Source organism: Pterocles gutturalis, unplaced genomic scaffold (genome assembly GCF_000699245.1).
Source record: "Pterocles gutturalis isolate BGI_N339 unplaced genomic scaffold, ASM69924v1 scaffold19826, whole genome shotgun sequence".
NCBI classification, from domain to species: Eukaryota; Metazoa; Chordata; class Aves; order Pterocliformes; family Pteroclidae; genus Pterocles; species Pterocles gutturalis.
The window spans coordinates 98,030-120,240 of record NW_010100870.1 but is presented as its reverse complement, the minus strand read 5'-3'; the positions used below and the strand labels follow the sequence as shown (position 1 = coordinate 120,240).

Below are 22,211 nucleotides of genomic sequence, written 5' to 3'. Positions count from 1 at the left end.
TTCATATGTCTCTTATTTAGACTTCTGTTTCATGACCAACTGTTCTTTGCTTCTAGTTTCTGATAAGCAATAATAACAGCTTGGGCAGAGACAATAGTAATGAAGTTCTTAAATGTTAGGCCAGGTAGCTGCTTTCTTAGCAACATTTTTCAAGTCTTCTGATGAGCCTTGAACAACATAACAGTACTTTAAAATGGTGTAATAAATTATAAGTTCCTTAAAAATGAATATTATCTAAGTAAGAATTACATCACTGACTGTTCAAACTATCTGTTTGTTGGATCAGCCTACCTCAGTATTTTCTGTGGTAACTATTTTAAAAAATCCTTAGACTGTTTAAAAATACCTTTGCCATTTAAGTTGATCAACTTGAATGGCTGCGTGACAGTCAGTGTATTGTTAAATGGATTTAAAATACTGGTTTTGTTTTGTGTTCCTTACAGGTGCATTCTGCTCCCTCTCTTGGGGATGAAGCCGCCTCAGCAGAGCCTCTTCGTGCTCATAGATTCAGTTGACGAGGGCTGTAATGTTGCCGAGGGTGAACAGACTTCTACAAGTTTATCTGGAACAATAGCAGAGCTTTTAGCTGCCCACTTTGAGTTCTTCCCTCCCTGGCTTCTCCTCCTGTGTTCTGCCCGCAAGCAGAGTAAAGCTGTTACAAAAATGTTTACAGGTGAGTACAGAGCATAGGCAGTGTGTTGTTACCTGTGCCTGTGACTAGGAGGTAGGATTTACAAGACCCCTGGTGTTGGTTGAAAGCACTGTTGCATTCTTCATTCTAAAAAATGACACTCACAGAAACGGTCATTCTAAGAAACACACGTTTCAGTTTACTCATGGCTATAGAAAGCTTAAAATCCACCAAGTATTTTAGAGGTGAATTATGTCTGCAATATATCTGCAATATATCTGCCAAGAATATGGGTGCTCTGAGTTTTCATCTTGCTTTGCTAGTTTTAAAAAGCTTTGAAAAAGTGTAGGTGATGTGTAAGTACATAAGTATGTCGGCTGCATACACTCATTCCTTGCCACCTCTAAAGATTTTTTTTTTTCATCTCCCATTAAAATCTCTCCCCTTTTTTTCAAAAAGGGGGGAATAACCTTTGAAGGTGGAATTTGAGAGGCTAACAATGTAGATGTGGATTCTTGGAGTGTACTTTTGGCAAAGGTTGCTCAGTAAAAAAAAATTCATTACAGCTTCTTCATCCAGTCTTTACTGTGTCCCGAGAACATTGCTTCACTATAATGACATCGTTACTGGAAGTTCTCTGAAATTTAATAAAGGGCAGTATCTAGACTGGATTCCAAGCTTATCTATAAAGCCTGTGTGTATTAAGGCAACAATTAGAACAAAAATGTGATTATAGAACATGGACCCATAGGCTTGCTGGCTTCCACAGTGGCAAAAGGTCAATGGGATAATTGCATTTTGGAATGAAGCACCGTATTAATCAGTGGCAGACATGAACACTGGTATTTGAGAGGATGTAAGAACTAAAGGAAACTTTGGGGTGGCTTCACAGGGCTCCTTTGGGCGTTCATATGGGAATAGTTTTGTCCAAGCTCTGCTGATTAGATACGTTGTCATTGCCAAAACAGGCAAGACTTTGTCAGAGCAGTTTTATTTCCTTTCCATGGAATCACGTAATGTTTTAGACTAGTCCTAAAAAATTGCTGCCGTCTTCGAAGTATGTTTCCAGATGGAATTCCTGACAGGAAAAATCAACAGAACTAATGGATATGTCTTTAAAATAAATTTAATTTGAATGAGTTAATTTCTCATTTCCACAGAGAATGACTTGATGAATAGCATAGAGGAAGTTGGCTTGTATTATAATCCCATCTTCACTGTGGAAAAGGTAAAGAAAAAGCAAAGAAAGAATGAATCCCAAAATAATTGGAGAAAATTGAGAAGCAATTTTAGGTCTATTTGAAGGAAGTGGTGTGTTTTCCACTATGAAGACAACTGTCTTTACAGCCAACGTGACGGTTGCCTGCTTAATACACTGTTGGATGATTTTCCTGTTTACAGCCAATGTTCAAGTTTGTGAAAGGTGTAGTGAGGATGTGAGGAGCATGGTTGAAGCTTCTGTTCACTTCAGATATGTTGCAACTTCAGACTTGAGATACTGTTGTGTTTTGGTTTTCTTGTTTTGTTTTTTTTCTTGGTTCTGGCCTGAAGAGGATAGACTGTCATTAACACTTCTGCTGGGGCGAACTCTTCTCCTCCTTTGTGTTATTTTAATGTTTACTTTTAGCTGAGCCAATTTATAAAGCTATTTAATTGGTGGGCAGGCAGAATTCAAGATCAACGATATGTATTTTTTGCACTCGTGACCGAAGACATAAATGATATATAATGTGCACTGCACTCTGGGACACTATTGCACTGAATTTCTAATACTTCCAGTTTCCCAGCAAATTAATGTTTGCAACCATAATGATCATAGAATCAATGTAGATTTTCTTCAGATGTGTTTCTTTAATTTGGAAAAAAATAAAATCAGTTTCACTCTATCTTAGTAAAATAGATTGGAATCCTTTTAGGATCATTTTAGGAAAATGAGTCTCATCTATAGGGTTTTTTTTCTGTTAAAAGAAATAGAGTATGATATGAAATATATTCTAGCCAATATTTATTTGTTTACAATCAATTTATATCAGATTCCACTTAAAATTTTCAGGCAGTGAAAACTTCCTCCAGAAATCTCCTGAAGTCAGAGCTAAACCTATGTGTCAGAAAGTGTTATCAATGACTGGGAGCAGGCATGCCGCAGTGGCCTGGTCCTGACAATGCTCATTTTTGGGTGTCCAGTACAGATGAGAGTTCTGCCAACATCTCTCTAGCCAAAAATAGTGGTGACGTGGAAGAGAGTCCAAGCTTTTTCATCCACTGTCATCTTGCCGCTGCTAGTGAAGAATACATCATCCCTACCACTCTACGCATGAGAAAAGGAGAAGAGGTGTTTATTCTGGTCTTCTTTGTTCCTTCACTTTTGTCAGTAACTGATCTATGAAAGTTGAATAGTTGTGCCTGCATCTGCTGCAGCTTGTGTTCTGGGCCGCTGTGTATTCCAAAATTCTGTAGTAGCACAATGTGCTACAGATTTTTCCCCTTACTCAGATTCTCAGCTTTCATTAATTTAAAAAAAAAAAAAAAAGGTTTTGCCTCTTGTGGCTGCAAAGACTAACCTCAAAAATATGAACCAAATGTAAAATGATGCCTGCTTGAGTCTGCGGTCACCCTCCACAGTGAGCAAAAGCCAGCCAACTGAGTGAAAAAGGAGGAGAGCAGATAATGCGTGTCCTCCTGCCTTCTCTTGTGTGTGCGCACTGTCACCAGCTGCCACATCAAGCCTTTTTGTTTTTCTTACAGACTTTTTCCCTATATTTAACTATTCTCTTTCTGGCACTCATAATTGCCCACATTATCTCCCACATCACCATTTGCTATCATTTGGCTACACATGTGGAAAGTCAAGCAGCTACATTAAACACAGTCTTTCCAGTCTTTGTATTATAATGTTGGAAAAAGTTTCCTTATATTGCTCAATAACTGAAAAAGCCCTCTAACCCAAAAATGGCACAGAACACTTTTTTAAAAAATTTTTTATGCTTCAGCTAATTAGCTAATAAAAATGCTTCTTCTGAAATGAGGCTAAATCTGGAAAGCATAACAGTTGTCCTTACAAAACCAAATACCTTTTTTAGATATATTAGTTTAAAAACTTAGGCATTTGAAAATCAGGCAATTTTCTTTTGGTAAGTTTGAGTGAAAAGCAGATAGTTTCTCATTAACAGCATCAGTAAGTAGACAGAAGATGCTTTATTTATTGGTTTAAAGAGGCTTTTTAATAGGCATTTAATTAATTTATTTTTTGCTACACACGTAAACCAAATATCTGTGGCATCTGAGTTGCTTAAACACTGGCCGCAATTAAAAACGGACATTCTTCATCCAAAGAGTTCCTTCTCATGCGTGAGGCATGAATTCACCAGTGTGGTACAACCCATGCAGATAGCCGTAGTTTCTGTGAAGTTGGTGTTAAATACTGGAAACATACTGGAGACTACAGTAAGAAGAATCCAAAATGTACATGAAAGGGCTTGGTCTAGGCTCAGAGGCAGCTGAAGTTCCATTCACCGCCATATCCATAGGCAAAAGCAGACAATCTTTCATTCGTCAGTCTTGCTTTTATCTATCATCCTGTTCCAGACAGCCAGATATTGTTAAGAGATTACATTTATCCAAAGTTATTCTGGATTAGAAATCTTGGGAGTGTAAGCCTTGTATTTTTGCTATTTGCTGGTTCTGGTCTGAATAGATACGGAGAGTTTGTTTTCTTGTAGAGTTTCCTAAAATTAAAAAATAAGCAAAAATGTAAAAACTTAAGAGCAGTATAGTAAAAAATCAGAACCCATCTTCTCTGCACCCAGAAGACTTATACTGTTTGGGGATTGAACCTAGTCAGGTAGTCGCATTGCTGAATCCCTAAATCGAATCGCTTACCTGATCTGCAGCTGAGCCTTTTCTCATTAGCTGACATTCCAGAATATAAGTGGTGTGAGATTGCTTCAAAAAAAGAAAATCTTAGTTGTCCTCTAATTTTTCACTGGAGGTTGAAATGTATTTGTGTGGTTTCATCTTACTCTAAAGTCTTTATGGGAGTTGGATTTTGTCTATAAAAGATAATTTTTATATATTTATGTAGTTGTAAAATTTACTTCTGTAATTTTAAAGCTTTAAAAAAGTTTGTTGTTTTGGATTGGTTTTTGGAAAAAAGTATTTAAAAGACTTGGGAAATAAAATGGGAGCTTTTAATTACTGTTCCTTCTCATTTCCACTTTCTTCTGGTTAACACTCTGAAAACTTGATACTAGGCAATTTCATATTTCCTAGTAGCAAGTTGTATGTGCATTTTGAACTTACTTGCTTTGTAATTAAAGAGGAAGACTAAATTGGTTTAAGTGGACTGTACCTGTAAATCTAAGTAAACAAACATGGACCAAGGAGAGCAGCAGGTTTCAGCCTCAGTGGTTTAGCATGTGTAGTAGATGCCGTGGAATTTGTAATGCATAGTATCCTGCAAATGCACTAAAAGCTATGTGTGCTGCTTGAGTTTCCAGGTGCATTTTATTCAGCTGGATACATTTATTCTTTTTGAGCAGGTGTGTGTAAATGGCCATAGAAATGCCTATTTTAATACGTGCTTAGATCAGCAGTGTAAATTAATAATGCCAGAACATTGCCATGTTTTTAATCATTTAGATTACTTTAAAGTTAACAATCCAATTAAATGGAATATAATAAAATGTATTTAAAACTTTTCTAATTTACTTATGTAAATGTTTTTAAAGATATGAAGTTAGAAGGATATTTTTAAGTATTTACTGGAACCTGCTAGTTAATAGCTTATTTTTTATTATTAAAGTTTGAAAAGGTTGACATACTGTAGAAGTACTTATACAGCCAAGATACTTTTTTTTTTTTTTTTTTTTTTTTTTTTTTTTTTTTTTTTTCTTTGAATGACCCCAGATCTTGCCAAGAAATACATTTGGAACTGGTTTGTTTACAGAACTGCCAGGAATTTAATAAATCCATATTGGAGGTCCCATTGGGTTGAAAGTGATGTGTTGTAAGAAAAATTTTAACAATGTAAAAAGCAGGGTCGTGGGACTGGAAGTTCTGTCTACTGTACTTCTGTTTTGCTAAGCTTAAGTAGTTCATGGGAATGCATCTGAAACAAAATGAGCTTTCTCTTAATGTTTTGATGCTTCTTGTCCATGAAAGTGACCTATTGTATCTGGTAGTGTTGAAAAGCAAGTTTGCAGGATTTTTGTTTGAAAATGTAAAATGACCTCATTTACATAGATGTTTGGGAAAAAAAACCATAGCTTTGTTTTACTCCATCAAGCTAGCAACAAGAATTAGTGATATAAAAAAAAAAAAGATTCTATCTAGAAGGCTTTTTTGAATTATTTGCTTATTATAGTACGGCATGGTGCAGTCACTAAAAATCTATTTCTGTTTAAAAGTCTGTTATAATGGAAGTTCGTTAATCCCAGCCCTATAAGCAGCATACCATCCCTGCGATGTGTGAAGATCTGTATGACAGTAGTCTGCTTGTTGCTATATAAACTTGCCTTCAGATACGATATATAGGTTTTCATTTAAAAGGAATATTTGGAAATATACCAAAAGAAAATAAATAATTTTTGGCTTCCATGAACGTATAGCTACTCAAATTATTTCAGTTACTGACTTCTTGAATATTCACTGCTCTGAAGTCTTCTGTAGCTTACTTGCTTGGCTAAAGTGCTTAGACGTTTGATGTGTCTTGGGTAAGTACAAAGTAGGGCAATATTTTTAACTCTAGTATGGAACAATGTAATGATACAGCCTCATATAAAGGCAAAAAAAAAAAACCCAAATCCTTCAGTTTTTACTTTTCTGGAGGGCTTGGGATTTTTTTTTTTTTTATCGTGTGTAAAATGGTTTTGTTCACTTTCCCAGATGTTTTGGGAAGCAAAATGAAAATTGGTATTCAAAGAACCTTTCAAGGTAAACAAGAGTCTCTTGCTTTTGAAGCATGCATACAGGGACTGAGATGCTTAAACAGTCGTTGTTTTGCAAGTTTTAGTGTGCAGGCTGGGAGTCAAGGACGATGAAGTGTAGTCATTAGTCAACACTGAACTTCAGCTGAAGTTTTAGGATTGCTGTCATATGAGTCAATCGGAAGTTTTCTTGTTGGGGGGAAATGAAATCAACTACTGTAAAATTAGAAAAAGCACTTTAGTTATTTAAAACCAAAAATAACTTGCATATGCAGATACATATTGGAAGGAAGGATGTGAGCATGGGATTAATGTGAGTGATTAAGGATGCTGTGAGGAGTAATTTCTGACTAGACACGTTGAGAAGGAGTTTGCAGAGCTCTGTGCCTGTTCTCCATCAGCCAAGTGACAGGCGCAGATCTGTCTAGAGGAAGCAGAGAGGTTCAGAGAGCTGGAAGGTGAGTGAATGCGGTGGTTGTACTTTCTCTGAGTTGAGGCAAACAGAGCTGTTCCCTGTGTGTGTGAGACAACTGAAGGACACTTGTGTCTGATTACAGCTCTGCATATGCATATAACTGTGAATGCATGCACCAAGCAGTGCTCTGTTTTTAATGCCTTTGTTTTCACTTCTGGATCTTCTGAAGGATCATAACCTAGAAACAGCCTTTCACTTGAAATGAAAGCTTGATATCTGCAGAATCCCAGGCCACTGTCTCTTCTTATTCACCAAAGTTTCTCATTTGGCTTGTGTGCAAGAATTGAGGGCTTTACCAAGTTGCATACAGAATATTTTATTCAAATACGTAGTAAATCGATGAATTATGCCATTTGCAGGTTAGGTTAGGACATTACTTGAAGCTGTGACAGCATATGGTGGATAAAGATGGTTCTGTGTTTCTTTGGAGGGCAAAGAAAATGCCTCTGTGGAATAGAGAAAGATCTCCCCAAAATAATTTTTTGCCTTCTTGTCTTGTCATTCAGAAATCTTCAAGCAGACAATCTCATTAGTGTAGTCAAAGAAGTGACTGTGCACAAGTGTCCTATTCAGTGATTTTACTTTGGGGAGAAGCGTGCTTTTGTTTAGGTATTCTGCTGATTTAGTCCCATTAGATTTGTAATGCTAACATAATTAATAAGGGAAGCAGGAATATTTTGGTAACACCACCATATAACACCACCATAGTTTGCCCCCCAGTTCTAATCTGTTGTGTTTGGACAATGCCTGTGTAGACTAAACAATTAACCGAGTGAGCTTAACGTGACATTCAGAACCCTCTGCTGAAGGCACTCAGGAACAAAAAACACAGCTGTTATCAAGCTGAGTTTTCAGTCAGAACAAGCTCACAGACTGAGCAGTTTGATCAACACAATGTTTAAATACAATAAAAGCATAGAACTGAAAAGAACATTCTTCAGAGTCTCATGTAAAATTATTTGTTCCATGGAGATGGGGCCAAAATTACACTGAATGCATTGCTCCGTGGTTGCTTTGCCTTCAGTATAATTGAGAGGTTAGGAACTGCTTTGATTTGAAAAGCAAAGTTGAGTGTTTTTTGTGACTAGAGGAGCTGACTGTAAGGAAATGCGTTCATTCTGCTACACGGGAGGAAGAGGTTGCAGCCTGTCCCTGGAGAAGTGAGGTACAGTGCTGACCTCAGACAAGGTAATTTAACTGTTACGTCTGTGACCTCTGCAGTTTCCCTGTAGCTTCTGGAAAAGTAGTGTTCAAACAGGATACTGTGTCATTAATCAGAGAAGGTAGGTCTTCATCAAATGCCTGACTTGGCACTACCAAAGCAAATATTTTAAATGACAGAGATAGCCACGTAGTCCCCGCAACTATAGCATCGTTTGTATGTTCGTTCTGCCTCATTCTCAAGAGCCTTGTGGCTACAAAGGTTGCTCTAGGGACTGCTCGTCACGTGCCGCTAAGAGCAATGTCGTTTGCTTGTGGTGGGTATGTATCTGTATACAGAGCATATGTACACACTATGCATGTAAGAAATAATTTCCTTTTTTCCTCTAAAGAGTAAACAGGTTGGAAGAACAATGAGATCATATGACTATGAAAAAACCTGTTTCCTTATCCAGTGAATTGCCTACCAGTTCTTTAACTGGGGTGTTTATCTAGAACAGTGCACAGAGCTGTAAAGATATTTAAAACTATTTTGGAGTGTGTCTCTCTTCTATATCATAAAAGCTTTTAAAAGCAACCAAGATGATCAAGTTAAAGGGATTTATGTACATTTAATCATGCATATGCACCAGGTGTGAATAACCTCTTCTATAATTATATTAATATAAGTTGTCTTAATCTACGTAGCTGAAAATTATTTGGAATTCCATTGTTAACCCCATTGGAGAAGGGATTGTTCCTATAATAATACTTAATAATCTTATTTTGGTTGCAGTTCTGATGGTTTTTCTTAGTTATTTAGTATTGTCCAACTTAAAAACAAAATGCCAGATGCAAAGTGATTTTTAAAACTTTTTTTGTTTGTAACATGTATTTCTTCATGTAGTAGATGATGATAAAAAGTGTCTATTATCAAAGTTCTCTGGTATTACTATTAATTTACATTCACTATGTTTACACACAAAATATATTATTGTGGGTGTTCCCTACCCAGAAATGTCTGGGTGGGTTTTTGTGTTTTGTTTTGTTTTAAGTATTGAGTTAAGTTGAAACTAGATCAGAAATAATAACAACTTTCTTCTTGCCTTTTAATAGGTTTTCGAAAAATAAGTCTGGATGATCTACGAAAGGCTTATATTGTGAAAGATGTGCAACAATATATTCTGCATCGTTTAGACCAGGAAGAAGCTCTGAGACAACATCTCACAAAAGAAACTGCAGAAATGCTGAATCAGCTTCACATCAAAAGCAGCGGTTGCTTTTTGTATCTGGAACGTGTCCTAGATGGAGTTGTGGAGAATTTTATTATGTTACGAGAGATCCGTGATATTCCAGGAACGTTAAATGGCCTATACCTTTGGCTCTGTCAGAGACTTTTTGTGAGAAAACAATTTGCAAAGGTCCAGCCTATTCTTAATGTAATTCTTGCAGCCTGCAGGCCGTTAACCACAACAGAATTGTATCACGCGGTATGGACCAAAAACATGACATTGACGATGGAAGACTTTCAACGAAAATTGGATGTTCTGTCAAAAGTCCTTATTGATGGGCTTGGAAATACAAAAATCTTGTTTCATTACAGTTTTGCAGAATGGTTGCTAGATGTAAAGCACTGTACACAGAAATACTTGTGTAATGCAGCAGAAGGACACAGAATGCTGGCCATGAGTTACACTTGCCGGGCAAAGGATTTAACACCGTTAGAAGCTCAAGAGTTTGCATTGCATCTAATTAATTCCAATTTACAGTTAGAGACTTCAGAGCTGGCTTTGTGGATGATATGGAATGGCACGCCTGTCAAAGACTCCCTGTTAACCTTAATTCCTAAAGAACAAGAAGTATTACAGCTGCTGGTAAAAGCTGGTGCTCATGTCAACAGTGAAGATGACCGCACATCTTGCATTGTTCGGCAGGCTCTAGAGAGAGAAGATTCCATTCGCACCTTGTTAGACAATGGAGCATCGGTAAACCAGTGCGATTCCAATGGGAGAACGCTCTTGGCCAATGCAGCGTACAGTGGCAATCTCGATGTCGTCAACTTACTGGTTTCAAGGGGAGCAGATTTAGAGATAGAAGATACTCACGGGCAAACAGCACTTACCTTAGCTGCTCGGCAGGGACATACCAAGGTTGTCAATTGCTTGATCGGATGTGGGGCTAATGTTAATCACACTGATCATGATGGCTGGACAGCGTTGCGATCTGCAGCATGGGGTGGACACACAGAGGTGGTTTCTGCGCTCCTTTATGCTGGAGTCAAAGTGGACTGTGCAGATGCTGACAGTCGAACAGCGCTGAGAGCAGCAGCTTGGGGAGGACATGAAGATATTGTGCTGAATCTGCTTCAACATGGTGCTGAAGTTAATAAAGCTGATAATGAGGGCAGAACAGCTTTGATTGCAGCTGCATACATGGGACATAAAGAGATTGTGGAGCACCTGCTGGACCATGGTGCAGAGGTAAACCACGAGGATGTGGATGGAAGGACTGCGCTGTCTGTCGCTGCACTTTGTGTGCCAGCTAGTAAGGGACATGCCTCAGTGGTTAGTCTTCTAATCGACCGGGGTGCTGAGGTTGACCATTGTGATAAAGACGGCATGACTCCACTGCTGGTAGCTGCTTATGAAGGACATGTAGATGTTGTTGATCTACTTTTAGAAGGAGGAGCTGATGTTGACCACACAGACAACAATGGTCGTACACCACTCCTGGCAGCAGCCTCCATGGGCCACGCTTCGGTTGTAAATACTCTCTTATTTTGGGGTGCAGCTGTTGATAGCATTGATAGTGAAGGGAGAACAGTTCTGAGCATAGCCTCGGCACAAGGCAATGTTGAAGTAGTACGGACTCTGCTGGACAGGGGGCTAGATGAAAATCATAGAGATGATGCAGGCTGGACACCTTTGCATATGGCAGCTTTTGAAGGTCACAGGTTGATCTGTGAAGCTCTTATAGAACAAGGTGCTAGAACAAATGAAATTGATAATGATGGGCGTATACCTTTCATATTAGCTGCACAAGAAGGTCATTATGATTGTGTGCAGATATTACTGGAAAATAAATCCAACATTGATCAGCGAGGCTATGATGGGAGAAATGCTCTCCGGGTTGCTGCTTTAGAAGGTCACAGAGATATAGTTGAACTACTGCTCAGCCATGGAGCGGATGTAAACTACAAAGATGCTGATGGCCGGCCAACTCTTTATATCTTAGCATTAGAAAACCAGATTACGATGGCTGAGTATTTTTTAGAAAATGGTGCAAATGTAGAAGCAAGTGATGCTGAAGGAAGAACAGCACTCCATGTTTCCTGCTGGCAGGGCCATTTGGAGATGGTACAGGTGCTGATAACGTACCATGCTGATGTGAATGCTGCAGATAATGAGAAGAGATCTGCCTTGCAGTCTGCTGCATGGCAAGGTCATGTGAAGGTGGTGCAGCTTCTAATTGAGCATGGAGCTCTGGTTGACCATACATGTAATCAAGGTGCTACTGGACTCTGCATTGCAGCCCAAGAAGGGCACATTGATGTCGTCCAGATATTACTGGAGCATGGTGCTGATCCGAATCATGCCGACCAGTTTGGGCGCACTGCTATGCGTGTTGCAGCTAAAAATGGACACTCTCAGATTATTAAATTACTGGAAAAATATGGTGCATCTACTCTGAATGGTTGCACTCCATCTCCAGTGCACACAATGGAGCAAAAACCCTTGCAGTCGGTCTCCTCTAAAATGCAGTCGTTAACAATGAAGTCAAATAGTTCAGGGAGTACTGGTGGAGATATGCAGCCCAGTATGCGTGGCTTATCTAATGGGCCTGCTCATGCTTTCAGTTCTCCTTCAGAGTCGCCGGATTCTACAGTTGACCGTCAGAAGTCATCTTTATCAAATAATTCCCTGAAAAGTTCAAAAAATTCTTCTCTCCGCACCACGTCATCAACTGCGACTGCTCAGACAGTGCCCATTGATAGTTTCCACAGCCTGTCCTTCACAGAGCAAATACAGCAGCATTCCCTGCCACGCAGCAGAAGTAGGCAGTCTATTGTTTCTCCTTCGTCTACAACTCATTCCCTAGGTCAAAACCATAATTCACCAAGTAGTGAATTTGAATGGAGCCAAGTAAAACCTAGTTTGAAATCGACTAAAGCTAACAAAGGGGGGAAAACGGACAACTCCAGCAAATCTGGGTCAGCTGGAAAGAAAATAAAACAAAGTAGTTCCTCCCAGCCAAAAGTGCTAGAATATGAAATGACTCAGTTTGATAAACGAGTACCTGTTGCCAAATCTGGGACAAGTGTGCCACTTAAATCCATGCCACCAGAACCACAGTGCAAAATTTTGGTCCCTCCGGCTCAGCAAGAAGTTGGCCGATCTCAGCAACAGTTCCTAATTCACCAACAGAGTGGAGAACAGAAGAAGAGAAATGGTATTATGACAAATCCAAATTACCATCTTCAGAGCAATCAGGTTTTTCTCGGTAGGGTTTCAGTCCCACGAACAGTGCAGGACAGAGGGCATCAGGAAGTACTGGAAGGCTATCCTCCTGCAGAGACTGAACTCAGCCTTAAGCAAGCCTTAAAACTTCAGATTGAAGGTAGCGACCCGAGTTTCAACTACAAGAAGGAAACACCATTATAAAAGGTAACCTATTCGGTCACAAAGGAAGCAAATGCATGTATCTCATCACGTGCATTTAAATATGCTAAAAAAAAAAATCTTTCATTGTAGTTTATAATCAGAATTGATTTCTTAATGGAAACTATGAATGTTAAAATCTTAACCTGGCAACTGTTTGTTTTACTGTCGTTTAAAAGCATCAACTTTAGAGAAATTGTATTACTGTCGTATTTTCTGATGAATGCTGATTGCTCAAATCGTAAACCACTGTCTTTGATATATAACAATAAAATGGCAAGTTCCATGTAGCATTGATTTGAAATTTTATTTTCAAATATAAGGACAGCTGGGAATTATAATATGTGATGTTTTCAGTTACAGTAATTATTTTATTATTTACAAAAATCCTTTTCAGGAAATTTCTGAAGATTGTTGTAAGTTACAGGCAACCACTTTACTTTAGTAAATATGGATTTGAAATGTGAAATCTCAGCATAATTATCTACAAATTTAAAAGTTAAAACAGTATGCTGAAGCCTTAATATTATATTTCCGTTTCTGTGAAGGTAACCCTCCTATAAAAGAGATTACATTCCTCAGAGCATGATTAGAATCTATGTTATGGTACCAGTTTTCTGACCATTCTGTAGTTCTTAACCAGTGGAGTTGGTTTAGATTTCTCTCTTTCTTTCCTATACTGAATTTTAAGCTGAAAAAGAAATTTTATGTGTTTTTTTCAGATCTAAATTGTCAGAGAGTCAGCTAAAATAGAACTATTTTTCTCCCTCTTCCTGGTGAGATTTATCTTTCTCAGGATATTGGGAGTGTGTTAATAATTAATATTTTCTATTTGAATTTCAAAGAAGCAGCATCTTTATGAAATGCACGCACATCTCTTTGCTTATTTGCATATTTCTGGAAATATATTTTTCATTTCTGGAAATAATGCATTTCTGACAGACCAGACTGCTGCTCCTTAGGACAAGAATGTTCTTGCTGCAAGTCGTCAAAGATAGCAGATTTCTAGGCAATTGCAGGTGGCGCAGAATCCACAAAGGGGAGTTTTTCAACTGTCAAAACACATAGAGTTTTTCCTGAAATGTCCTGGAAATAGATTTCACTTTAACGGGATGCATCTCTCCAGAGGTAGCTGAAATCTCTTGTGAATTGCACCATTATGCAGGACTCCAAGGTGTTTCCTTGGGGCTGGCATTTTACTTAAAGTATTTGAAACAATACTGTGTTTCAAAAAGCTGTATACTAGAGCCTGCACATTTGTAGAATGAAGATATTGCGAAAGGTCAGATGAGCCGTGGGGCAGGCGAAAGTGAAGAGGCAGGATGACAAGAGGAGGCGTAGAGAGGAATAAGCAGGTAATAAATATAAATAAATCTCCATAAAAGTCAAAAGAACTTTAGATTCCTTCAGTTCTACATCATGGCCAAAACAGTATTTAAATTTGTTTGTAATTTTTTCCTACCTCCATGAAATAGATTAAAATGTACAATTAAGAATTGTATTTCCTGACTCTTCTGCACCTGATGTTCAGTGCTTGCTTTCATGTAACACTTTATTGCAAGTAATTGTATGGTTCTGACCATGTATTGACTTGACCTGACCTGTCATCAACAGACTAGTTTTGATGAATTTTCTGTCTTTGTTGGTTTTAAAATATAAAGAAAGCATGTTAAAAAAAAAAGAACATTATGCATATCATTTTAAAACTCAAATTAGGCTTTGGTTTGTCTGGAACAAATAGTGCTTTATTGCAAATTCAGGAGTTTTCTCTGGGAAGTACTTGTTTGTGCAAGTAGCTAAGATATGAAGTGATGGATAACTAAATGGTTCCTTTTGCTTTTTCTTTAACACTTTTTCATAGCTTCATTTTAAATATTGAAGTTTAAAACAATTTTGTGTGGATTATGAATTGCTTGGTGCAGGCTATAATTTACCTCCCCTTTTGCCAAATCTCCAGCACAAAACCAGCAATTTCCCTGACCAGTGAATAAGTTAGTCACCTGTGGAGAATCACATCAGAAATACTCTACTGGAGCACCTGAGGAAGGGCTTTCCTTCCCTGGCTGCTGCTTCTGAGCTCTATTCAGAGAGCTCTCCTGCTGTGGGGACCTTGTGGTTGCTTTGGATGCTAGAGAGCACAGGGAGTCAATCATGAGATTTGAGTTAGGCAGGAAGTACTTCTAATCATTGGTATGTTGTTGTGTAGTTTTAATTAGAAATTATGTAGCTCTCGTTCTGACAATGCTGTATGTATTACAGAGTATTTCAAAACTTAATGTTTTTATTTTGTACTTCTAGGCCAATTCCATGATGCTTTATGAACAGAAGCGCTTCTGCTCCAAATGATTTATCGGCTGGCTGGGATGGAAGCACACAATGCTTGTTTAGTCCACCTACAAATTCAAGAATGTGATTACTACAGTACAGTTACCTTAATTACTGTAACGTGCCTACATTTTCAGGCTGCCTTCTCAGTATAACCCTCTGTGCTTCAAAAATTTATTTTGTGTACTTTGTATTTAATACACAGAATGAGCACTTTTTTTTTATTGCAGAAAGATATATGCTGTATTTCTCTGTCAACAGCTGAAGATGGTAAGAGCAAGGAATTCTGATTTCCTCTTCCAGAACGCTTGGTTAGAGGTGCATGTGCCACAGTGAACTGTGTATGGAAAGGCAGTGCTTTTTGTATTTATTTTCCTGTGGCTAAAGAAAATAAGCAAACAGTTTGTCACATTTGCATTGTTGTAATGTATGGTCCGTTCCCTGTGTTCTTCAAAAAGTTCTCTCCAGAAATACAAGTCTTGTACCAGTATTTTATAAATACTGTGCTTGTGTGTTCTGTCCGTGTAATGTTCAGTGGTAGCAAAGGAGCCATACTGCAACCACCTGCAGTATCTTTCGGATTTTTAAGAGACAAAATCCACTCTCTGGTACTACTACACCAAATCTGGATGGCAGACTGTGACCACTGAAAGCAATAGCAATTTTGGTCTTGGACACCTGATCTTTAAATAGCCTCTGTTATTGTTATGGTAATGAGGTAACTGAATATGGGTATGCTCAAGGTGCTAAAGTAAAAGTCTGATCCTGCTTTCATGTATGTCTTTGTATATTAGAAACAGCTCTTTCTTTTTTTCCAAGGTAAAGGACTGTATTGAAAATACCAGTAAAACAAACTGTGTAAAATATAGACACTCTGTTAATTAGGCTGAGAGAATATACAGTGAGAGTACAGTGGAGAAGCAAACAGTTAGTAATACTGTTGTCTGGGGAGTACGAGAGTTGCTGAGTTAGCCCTGTCCTGGGATAATAACTCTCTAAAGCACAATTTGTATGAGTGTGGTTACTGCTTCAGATGGATAAAGTAGAGCCAGCATGAGTATCTCTGTACCTGGGGCATGGTTAATGGGCAGCCTGGATAGCCCGGATAATGGATAACAGAAAGCTGGTTCCCCACTCTTACAGCAGAGGGATTTTATGTATATTAAAGGAGAAAAAAATCAGGCCATTGTTGTGAAGTGAACAGGGTGATTTTTTTCTTTCAAATGTGCACATCTTACTTGCACAGCTCTGTGAGTGATAGAATGAAACAAGTGGTTATTTTCTCCTAAAAATGCAAGCTATCTTCTACTATCCACCATTACACGGCCTTGCTCTTTAGAAAATAAGCCTATTTTTGTATGTGAGTATTTCTTCTAAAGGCTTGGGATTCATCTTTTCCATATTCTTAATTCTGATCATTCCACAAATAAGATGATAGAAAGCTGAGGTTATTTTTCATAGAGGATTAATTAGATGTATGGCTATCCTTGAACTTTGATAAATGGCCCCTGGATGTATGTGTAGTGCATATTCTGAGGCACTAAAGGGCTCAGTGTCTTGTTGTTATGATTAACAATCATCAGAACATTTTGGAAGTTGGAATTTTTTTTTTCATATCTTGCACCTCCATACTTACTCACTTGTTACTAAGTGTAAAAAGAATCTTTTATAGTCAGGCATTCAGCATATAGTAAAATTAGATGTTAAAAGGTGAGATACGGCAATATTGATTATTCTGAATGTTTCATGTATTGAATTTCTTGTCCCTGTGGGACAATTATAAAATAAACATAAGGGGAGTCTGGCAGAATGGCCTTAAGAGGGTTGGTTAGTGGCTCAGTAAAGAGAGAGTACCAAAATGTTCTCAGCAAACTTATTCAGAACCTCAAGTACAGTACATTTGCAATACTGTGCAAGAACAAAACTTTTCTTAGTTATTAGATGTGTGTTTTGTTCTGTAGAAGGGGATCCCTGGATGCTGACCTCTTTCTACTGACCTTGACTGTCATTGGGATTATATTTATTTAATTTTATTGTGTTGTTATTAATTGCACCTTGTGGACAGAGGACATAAAGATATGGCCAATTTCACAAGGGGCCACAACTTATAGATAGCCTGATGGGTTTTGTGTGAATAATATTTACATTTGAAACAGTTGGTGGGGAAACCTTATACCCAAATTGGCAGAAAGTAGACCTGTTGAAAATGGTTTCAGAATGACAATTCCTACAGATTTGGAATATCACTTTGGAACAGAGCATGGATTGCTTTAAAAAAATACACAGACCTTCTGAGAAAGTATAATTCCGCATTGCTGTTGCGTGTGATTTTTTTAATATCATCATTTGTGAAGGTTTTGCGTACAAAGAGAAGTTGCTGTTTCCCCTGTTGTTCACTCTGTCCTGTTCTGCTCTTTCACGTCTGTACTATCGGTGAATGGAATTGCATAGCTGTGACTCAGCACGGATTCTTATGACAATTTAATAGTTCTCACAACCTAAAAAACCTGAATAAAACACAAATCCTGTTTCTCTTCATCCCATTTCACTTGTCCTTCCAAGGTCATCTCCACAAGACGTCTAAAATTCTTGATGGGAGAGCTGGGGAAAAGACTGTTTTGTGGACACTGGTATCAATACTGTATGCATGTGGAAAAACTCTTCAAAAGAGAAATGCATTAAGAGATAATAGAGTCACAATTAATGCATTTTTGTCTTCTCTGTGATCAGTATTGAAAACTTTACCATTTATTTAAAAAGAAAAAAGGTATTTTTCCTCATCAGTTACTCTGCTATGCAAATGTCTGTTATGCTTAATATTCCCCATCTGAACTCCTCAGTTAACTTGGTTTGCAGACAGACTGTTTTTCCTGGAGTAGGTTGTAAATAGCCTTTAATGTACATTGAATGAATTTCACATTGTAAAATTTTTATTTTATTCCTTGTATTATATTAAGCAAAAATCCCTGTGTATATGAAAGTGCATAATAAATATATTTGCTTTTCAGCAGACATCTAACTGTTTTAATTTTACTACCTCGTGTCCTGGGACATCTCAGGAGAAGGTTATTAAAACTTGATTAACATTTGTGCAGTCTTTAATGAGACAGTGTATGTATCCAGTAGGCAGTCTGGGCTAGCAAAACTCAGACCGCCAAAGTTAATTCCTGTGACCCTGCTTGTCATTCGCCTGACTGTCATATTAATCTGAGTCAACCCTGAGCATTTGCAGGAGAAAATTCACTGCATGTTCTTTTGTTTAAAATGACCGTTATATACTGTGTATGCCAGGAGGGCCAATAAATTAAATATTTCAGTTGCTGTAAGTTCTTCACCACTTCAAATGGTATTTGTTAATTATCTCTGATCGGTATTTCTCTGTAGTATTTTCAGTTTAAGCAAAAGCTCACTTACTGATGGTGGCTACTCACTTTTCCTGAGAATGTTTTAATCAACTTGTTATTAAAAAAAAAAAAAAAGAATGTTCCAGTCATTGCAATAATGCCATTTGCCCTTGTAATCTTGCCTCGCTTCTGGTTTAGATTATGTACCAGTTGTGATTTCTTTATAGAGGGTGCGAGGTGTGTTGAGTGTGAAGGAAGAGCTTGGCTTTGCCTTCTGCCAATGATGATTCAGGTTTGCCTCCAGGTATTCTGGTTCACACTGCTCCCAGCTGTTGGTTCTCATGGGTCAACTGGTTACTAAGGTTGGGAGAATGACAAGCAAAATTGTCAGTAACTGTTGACTTGACTTTTCTATATATTTCTGTGGTTTCTCTGAATAAATCTTGACCCTCTTCTGTTAAATTCCTTATGTTGGAAATAACAAAGTATGAGATGCGTTAGCTCAGTGGCTATTTTTCATTGTGGCAAAGAATTATTTTCACTGAATTAATATTTGTGTAAGTTACATTATGTTCCAGAGATACACATTTTCTGCAGATAATCACTGCAATAATATTTAAATAAAATTGTTCAGCACCTGCTTTTAATCTCTTATTCTATGGAATATAAACAGTCACACTGAATAACACTTCAAATCTTCTGTGAGATCTTTACAACAATTTGGCTTGTATTACGTGCATTTTCCAAAAGAAAGCTGTGACTAGTTGGCACAGCCAGCTAAAGCCCTTCAGTTGGAGGCCTGTTGAGAGACAGCAATGAAAACCTGGCATTGATCTAAATCCTAATCATTTTATGCTACACCGAGTCACAGAAATAGGGTATAGGACTGAGAAATCTACTTGGCAAATCGTTTTGTTAAAGAAGTTGCCAAATTTATATGTAGATAATATAAACAAACTGACCTTTAGAATTAAAATCTAATTTGCTGCTGTCCCAGAAAGACCTCCTGGTCTCACTTGTAAGTTTTTATTAGACCAGCCAAGTCACAGAACTACTCTTACAGTTAGATTTTAAGCTAGAAAAGAATAACTTCTAATGGACACCAGGGATAAAGTCTTGCATCTTCAGGAATTTGGTTTGCATCCTGTAATGGTTTCTGATGGGTTAAGAACACAGTTAAGGATTTCATGGTTTGGTTTGGGACTTTTTTTTCATCTTTGTGCCTCATTAGTTCATCTCAGACTCCCCAGTCTGTTCCGTAGGAGCCTTTTGGGGCCTGCTTGAGCATTTGCATAGGGGACTGCCAGAGCTGCAGTGGTTTTCGGCCATTGCACTTGTGTATCCTTGAAAAACGGGGGGATGAGGAGGATGATGCAGGAAATGTCTACGCCAGATAGAGCTAATCAGAAAATAATTGCCATTTCTTTGAATCTGGAAGGTTTCAAGTAGTTATCTCTGCTCTAAGTTTTTTTCAGTTGAATTGCAGTTTCAGGCTTTATGTCTGAGTCGCTCGAAGCCCCCTGGCAGAAGGGTGTTGGATCTCTGGCCAGAGCACAGGCAACCCAGCACTGCTGGGCATACCGGGGAGGTGTGCATTTCAAGTGAGAGTCAGTCTTTGCTGAAGGACTGTATTTATTCAGAACACAATCTGCTGTTTCTGAGGGGGAAATAAATTCTGCTTTGTGAGAAACTTTTTGAAGAAAATGGTTTTACAAAGAAGCAGTGTGCAACTTGGCTGACTAGCCTGTTTGTGGGGACTAAAATCTTTAGCTTCCAAGCCTACAACTGTGTTGAGAATTGTTCATATTGCATGTTAGTCTGCTACAGAGGTTCTTCTGTTTTACTTACTGCTGGCCTGTGCTAAATAGGCTAGGTTCCAGAAACCCTCGGCTCAGTCGGTTTGCTATTCCTTCATTATTTTGGGTTTTGTTTTTTGTCTTTAAGATGATACTTCACAGAGTTAAGATGAGAAGTCTGACTTGCATAATGCAGGCAAGCTGCAGTGCCTTAAAGAGTGGTTTTCCAACTGTGGTCTGCAAAACCCTCATGAATGAATTTTAAGGGCTTCATAAAAAGGTAACAGAAAAGCAAACCTGTTATCAGATTACTCGAATTCATAAGGGGGCCTGCCCCTCCTTGACGAATGTCTTAGGCATTTGCAAATCAAAAAGAGGAAAACCACAACTTGAAATTTCAGCTAACCAAGGAGATGGGTTTAAGGCTAGAAATTTTTTATTCACATGTTGGTTTGGGAGCAAACAATAACGTAGAAAGCTTGAAAGCTGCTGGCCTGGGCACCTATCGCAGCTTCACCGGTCAAAGCCTGGCAATTGAGTTATGATTTGATTTAAAGTTACAGTTGTATTTTTTCATTTTTGTTCATTACAGATGTAGGACAGATTGCAAACAGTCCCTGCTGGGAAATAACACCTGTACCTAGACTAGTACTTTTTTTTTTTTTCAGTGCAAAGGTAGTATTCCCAAAAGAGAAGAAAGTACCATACAGAAAAGCATTGGTCAAATTAGCAGGTGAGGGGTTTAATGCAAAGACCAAAACAGAGTAAGTTAAAGTAGGCATTCATAATATTGTAGTTTTACCGTGTTCTTAAAGACTTCCCATTTTTTTTACTGCCAGAATGGTGATGCTAATGTACCTTGCTAAATCTGTATTGAGAAAGCAGTCTATTTTATTTGGAACTGCCGGAGGAAACAGGACGTTTTTTGAAGAATCCTTTGCAATATGGTTGGTGCTCTTATTAAAGGAGCTTGCTAGCAAAAGAACCTCTCAGTTCCCAATGGCATTACAGATTTCTTGGTGAAACTGGTACTCTGAAAATTCCAGAGAGGAGAGTTTGGGGACAAAACAGAATAAACTATTGGGTTTGTTTTGTTTTGTTTTGTTTTCATTCAACTTTGATGCAACTTGTTTTCAGTGTGCATCTCTGAAAATTTTTTAAAATATCGGGTAAGTAAGAAAATTCTTTTTCTTTCCATGATGAGTTAAGGCTGTGAGCACAGCTATTGTGTATTGCTATGTTTTGGCAAATGTTAAGCTACCTTATAGGGAGACTGTTTAAAATTCAAGGCTTTATTCATAGGCGATAAAGACAGAGTGCACCTTTATTATGATTTATTCTGTCTTTGTACTGGCTGTTCAGTTTACCATTGTACTCTCCCCAAGTACAAACCAATCCAGCCTTACTCAGTAGAGTATCTGGACAAATGTGATGATACAGTGCTGGAGATTGCTTTAATAGTAATAATGTAATAATTACATTGCTGTTTTTCATAGAATCATAGAATGGTTTGGGCTGTAAGGTCCCTTCGAGTTCATTTAGTTCCACCCCCCTGCCATGGGCAGGGACACCTCCCACTAGCCCAGGTTGCTCAAAGCCTCATCCAGCCTGGCCTTGAACCCCTCCAGGGATGGGGCATCCACAGCTTCTCTGGGCAACCTGTTCCAGTGCCTCACCACCCTCACAGTAAAAAATTTCTTCCTAATATCTAATCTCAATCTGCCCTTCTCCAGTTTAAATCCATCGCCCCTCATCCTGGCACTACATGCCCTTGTAAAATGTCTCAGTCTCTCCTGTAGCCCCCTCCAGGTACTGGCAGGCCGCTACAAGGTCTCCCCAGAGCCTTCTCCTGAACAGCCCCAACTCTCTCAGCCAGTTTTTCCATATCATTCTTTTAGAAGGTGTTAATTTTTACCAG

At 38.3% G+C, this 22,211-nt stretch overlaps 1 protein-coding gene across 1 annotated transcript in view; it reads left to right on the top strand.

The window, feature by feature from the left end:
• Nucleotides 1-15,651, top strand: part of ANKRD50 (ankyrin repeat domain 50) — a 36,126-nt gene extending 20,475 nt beyond the window's left edge. Inside the window, exons 2-4 of the mRNA XM_010081479.1 lie at nucleotides 444-673; nucleotides 9,287-12,834; nucleotides 15,127-15,651. Coding sequence (XP_010079781.1) covers nucleotides 444-673; nucleotides 9,287-12,831 — 3,775 coding nt within the window. The 3' untranslated portion in view covers nucleotides 12,832-12,834; nucleotides 15,127-15,651. The remainder of the gene's footprint in view (nucleotides 1-443; nucleotides 674-9,286; nucleotides 12,835-15,126) is intronic.
• The last annotated feature ends 6,560 nt before the right edge of the window (nucleotides 15,652-22,211 follow it).